We start from the raw sequence: 4,785 nt of genomic DNA on the forward strand, positions 1-4,785 counted from the left end.
GCAGGGGCCCTTATAGGAGGGGAACTCACAGACAGTGGAGGGTGGGGAGGATTCTAACTGCCAATGGCAGGCTTGTATAAAGTCAACAACCATTGGTGCTAAATTCAATAGACATGGTGTCTTAGTGTTTGTTGTATCAAATGTTCAGCTATTTCCTCAACACTACATGGAAGAAAGTACAAACAGAGAGGGGGGTGACCGCAATTAATCAAAATCGATTTTAAAAGCATTTTAAGTGTGTGTGTGTGTGTGTGTGTGTGTGTGTGTGTGTGTGTGTGTGTGTGTGTGTGTGTGTGTGTGTGTGTGTGTGTGTGTGTGTGTGTGTGTGTGTGTGATAAGGCAGTTAGCAGACTTTTCTCCCCCAAAATGTGTTGATGAGGCACCTTCAAACTAAGAATGAGTATATGTGGGTTTACAATACCACTACAATAAAGGTTTATCATTTTCAAAACTTCAGATATCTGATGATAGTATAGTCCTTTTTCTCTCAAGTATAATATAATTGATTCTATTGTTTCCATCATTGAAGGAAATGATCATAGACGACTAAATAACATTTTCCGTTTTTAAATACTTATTTAATCTCAATTTAATCAGTCAGCCTCATTAACATTCATAAGAGATTTGAAAACAACAACAGCAGAACAGAAACAACACAACAGAATGAACAAGCGTAACAACCCTAAAATAACTAAAGCTAAAATCTCCCAGTGAGTCAGTGCAAGACTCAAAGAAGAAAATGAATAGAGTAATATGAGAGAGGAGAGGTGAGGTAGTTCGGAAGCTCCAACAGTAGATCTTTATAACTGAATAACATATGATGGATTTCTCTTCTTCACTGGAAGGAATTCCAAAAACGTTTTTTTGGAATTCCTTCCAGTGAAGAAGAGAAATCCATCATATGTTATTCAGTTATAAAGATCTACTGTTGGAGCTTCCGAACTACCTCACCTCTCCTCTCNCTGTAAGTCGGTTTATTGTCAAATTCCACAGGGAGGTCAAAGCACAAGCGCAGACTTTTTTTATTTAAAGTTGCGAGAGATAAATCGGAAGTTAATCTTCTTTTTTGAAGTTCTCTGTCTTGACCTTGGGTTTTATTGATAGTGAGGAGGAAGATGTTGAATTTGGATTTTTAAAGTGAAAAATAGCTCCTGCTAGTGAATGTGTGTGGGATTGGCTCAAACCAAGTAGCATAGCAGGAAACATTGTAAGACATACTTACGTTTAACCAGAAATTCAATTCAAATGTATTTCTTTAGCAGTTCTAAATACTAATACACATCTTTATATATTGTGATGTTATATATTGCAATACAAAGTGCACATTTTTCCTTGGGTGCATAAATACTGAATGGCTTTGAAGGTGCTAAAGGCCAATGCAAAATCTAGAAACCATCTTGGCCCACCTGTCCCAATGCCTATGGTTTATCATCAAAACATTAATGGCTATTTGTTGACTGATGGTGGAAGTTTTTCTTGCCAGATGTTTTTCCCCCGCATCTGTGGATCTTGTTATCTGGGAGATCTTTAAAATGATGCTGGCGGATGATTTTTTTTTCTCTGTCCATCTGTCCCCTATGTCTAATCTTTCTTGTTTACCTTCTCCTTGTTTTCTCCCCTCCCTCCCTCCCCCCTCTGCACCCTCCTTCCTACCTTGTCCACTCCCTCATGTCCTCCTCAGGGCTCTCTGAGTCGCTACCTGGGCCTCCAGATCAACGATTGGGTCGGCAGCTGTCGGCTCGCTCATTCCGTCACCCGTGGCCTGGCGTACCTACACACTGAGCTCTTCAAAGGAGGTGAACTGGAGGACGCACACACACGCGCTGTTAATTACGTAACTGCTCACAGTTTACACAGGCTCAAGTTCCATGGCTGCTGCTTCCATCTGCTACAGAAACACAAACACTGAACATGGAAAAGCTTTTTCTGTTTGTAGCCCTGTTAGTTTGAGAAAGGATTTAGTTTGTGTGTATTACCATCTCCAGCCTGTCTCGCTGAGTCGTGCTTTAGACTTCTAACGGCCGGCACACTGTAGCTCCACGTGGGTCTGTTTGGCTTGGAGCACTTTGCATCCCTGCATTTTGACAAACGTGCACAACCGGCCTTGTGTATTTATAGACCGGCCTCAAGCTAGCCTCAGAGTGAAAAAATAGTGAGCGGGACAAACTAGGGGCAGGACAGCGGATGCAAGATAGGGATTCAGATGACATGTGAACATCCCCGCGGCTCGATGAAATCAGTCGTTTGAGGCAGAAGTGACTGAAGTAAGCCTTGGCTGTTTTTTTTCACATCAACAAACCTCAGCCTCAGCGCTCCCCACTCATTTCTTTTCATCAGCACAGATACACATCAAACAGGCTAACAAGTGAAGGGGGTAGAAAGTGTTCTTGCAGTAGTGTGTGAAGGCAGGGAATAGAATTAATGCTGTTTGTGCAAGCATGTGACAAGTACACGAGGGGTTGTCCATCTCCTTTCCTTTTCACTGCAAGTGATGGGCAGAGGAGAAAGCTAGAGAGAGAGAGAGAGAGAGCTAGAGAGAGAGCTTGTGTGTAATGGCACAGTCTCTCAGGCTTTGGTACATCCTCCCCCACTCCTCCTGCACATCAGTAGAAGGCATTAGATAACTGTGGTGGCCGCCCTCTGCTGGACTGTGAGATACTGCAGGCAGAGGCTTCTGTGATATGGTCTTAATCCCATTGTTGTAGATTAGATTAGAGGGTTTAACTGTCTGTTAACAGTGCAGCTTGCTCTGGTGAACAATGACTAATGGGAAGAATGGAAAGCTATATGACAGGATTTACTGGATGTTATCATTTGCAAATGTCACAACAACTGCCTGAGTGAATGATTTATTTGAAGCAAAGTATTTGCTAACACTGTCCAGACTTACATGTTGAATGACAGATATAATAGCTTCATCTTGTGTCTGATTATTTTATTTTTTCCCTTGTCCAGACGTGTACAAGCCAGCCGTGTCCCACAGGGACCTGAACAGTCGCAATGTTCTTGTCAAGGCTGACGGCACTTGTGTCATCATCGATTTTGGCCTGTCCATGAAGCTCACAGGAAACAGGACCGCGCGCGCAGGAGAAGAGGAAAACGCTGCCATAAGTGAGGTGAGTGCTCAGGAGCATTTAGACTTTATGTTTGAGCTCATTGCCACAGAAGACAATCAGAAGAATACAGTTTATCACCCATCAGACCACACCTTGTCCTACTTTCTCTTCCTGACTCACTTTAATTTTTTCTGCTCCGTCTGCCAGGTGGGGACGATCCGCTACATGGCTCCAGAGGTCTTGGAGGGGGCGGTGAACCTGAGGGACTGTGAGTCGGCGCTGAAGCAGGTGGATATGTACGCCCTGGGCCTGATCTACTGGGAGACCTTCATGAGATGTACCGACCTGTTCCCTGGTAAGACACACAGACACGCTGTGCGAAGGCTATTTTGAATGGTATTAATATGTCTCCAAATACACCAATGGTTGTTTTCCCTTTTTTACTACCATCATTATCACAAGCAACACAAGAATGAGCCCCTCTCACGCTACACACATTAGTAAGCCATTAAATACACATTTATAATGGAGGGTAGCAGACAAAATACAAAATAGAAAAAAAATAAAGCTAAAATATTTTCTCTGCTACATTAGAAATATCTACAACACACCCCTCCTCTTTTTGTCCTCCCTCTAGGAGAGTCAGTGCCAGATTACCAGATGGCGTTTCAGGCGGAGGCAGGGAACCACCCGACGTTTGAGGACATGCAGGTCCTGGTGTCCAGGGAGAAGCAACGGCCCAACTTCCCAGAGGCCTGGAAAGAGAACAGTTTGGTAAGTTTGTGTGTGAGCCACACTCTAAATGATAAAACACTCATCAGATTGTGAAACATGTCACTACAATGTTTTTGTTGTTGTTGCTTACTACCGTAATTTTCGGACTATAAGGCGCACCTGAATATAAGCTGCACCTGAATATAAGCCGCAGCAGCTAAATTGAATGATGTGTACATATATAAGCCGCACTGGACTATAAGCCGCAGGTGTTTTAATGTTTAATTACCATATGTAAGGGTTCGTGCACAGAGGGGATTGTCGGGAAAGAGATGGCTGTTTGAGGAAGCTCCCATTTATTAACATTTCAACAAACAAGTTGCATATTTGCATAACGTATTCAAGTGTTACCATTTAGTGCAATAGTAGCTACAGAACATGTACTGTGCTGTTAAACTGTACTGTATCACATAGCGTTTCAGACACACAAACTTTTCAACTTTCAAACTTAAACGGTGCGCTCCCAGCGCACGTACCGGCAGTGATCTACAGCAGTGGTTTTCAACCAGTGGTACGGGGACAAACTGTCTCGCTCTCGTAATGTCTGTCTGTCTTGCTCTCGTTCTGTCTCTCGTACCACTCTCGGTTCCACTTTTACGCGCGCTACCTGTCTCACTCTTTCTGTAGGCTACCTGTCCACTACTTGTTTTGACCGGGCCTCCAGCTTTTCCTGCTGGGAACCGGCCGCTTAAAGGTGAGGGGATGTGGTGTGGAATTGATGTTGGCCTGTGCTCGAATAGAGCTCTACAGGAAGTTAAAGTTTGGTTGGGTGTGTTGTGATCTGTAATCCGTGGTGGTAAAATTCCATAGGATGTTAGGGATTGGGTCCCTACGGTTGTCCTTGTAGTCTGTAAAAAAAAGTTCCCATAGATTTAGCCGTCCTATTCTCGGGATAATTATTTAGCTCAGATGAGGGGTCTGAGAAAGTAATTGGTGGGGAAAAGACGCGGTTATA

The 4,785-nt window shown here is 43.5% G+C and overlaps 1 protein-coding gene across 1 annotated transcript; it reads left to right on the plus strand.

The window, feature by feature from the left end:
- Window positions 1–1,654: 1,654 nt before the first annotated feature.
- Window positions 1,655–3,884, plus strand: LOC104958414 (bone morphogenetic protein receptor type-2-like; the record flags this gene model as incomplete). The annotated part of the gene is made up of 4 exons (XM_010786152.1): window positions 1,655–1,796; window positions 2,956–3,116; window positions 3,264–3,411; window positions 3,694–3,884. Coding segments are annotated over 4 exons (642 nt in total), but the record flags the coding sequence as incomplete, so codon positions are not given.
- Window positions 3,885–4,785: the final 901 nt, after the last annotated feature.

Source organism: Notothenia coriiceps, unplaced genomic scaffold (genome assembly GCF_000735185.1).
Source record: "Notothenia coriiceps isolate Sejong01 unplaced genomic scaffold, NC01 NC01_scaffold00028799, whole genome shotgun sequence".
Classification (NCBI taxonomy): domain Eukaryota; kingdom Metazoa; phylum Chordata; class Actinopteri; order Perciformes; family Nototheniidae; genus Notothenia; species Notothenia coriiceps.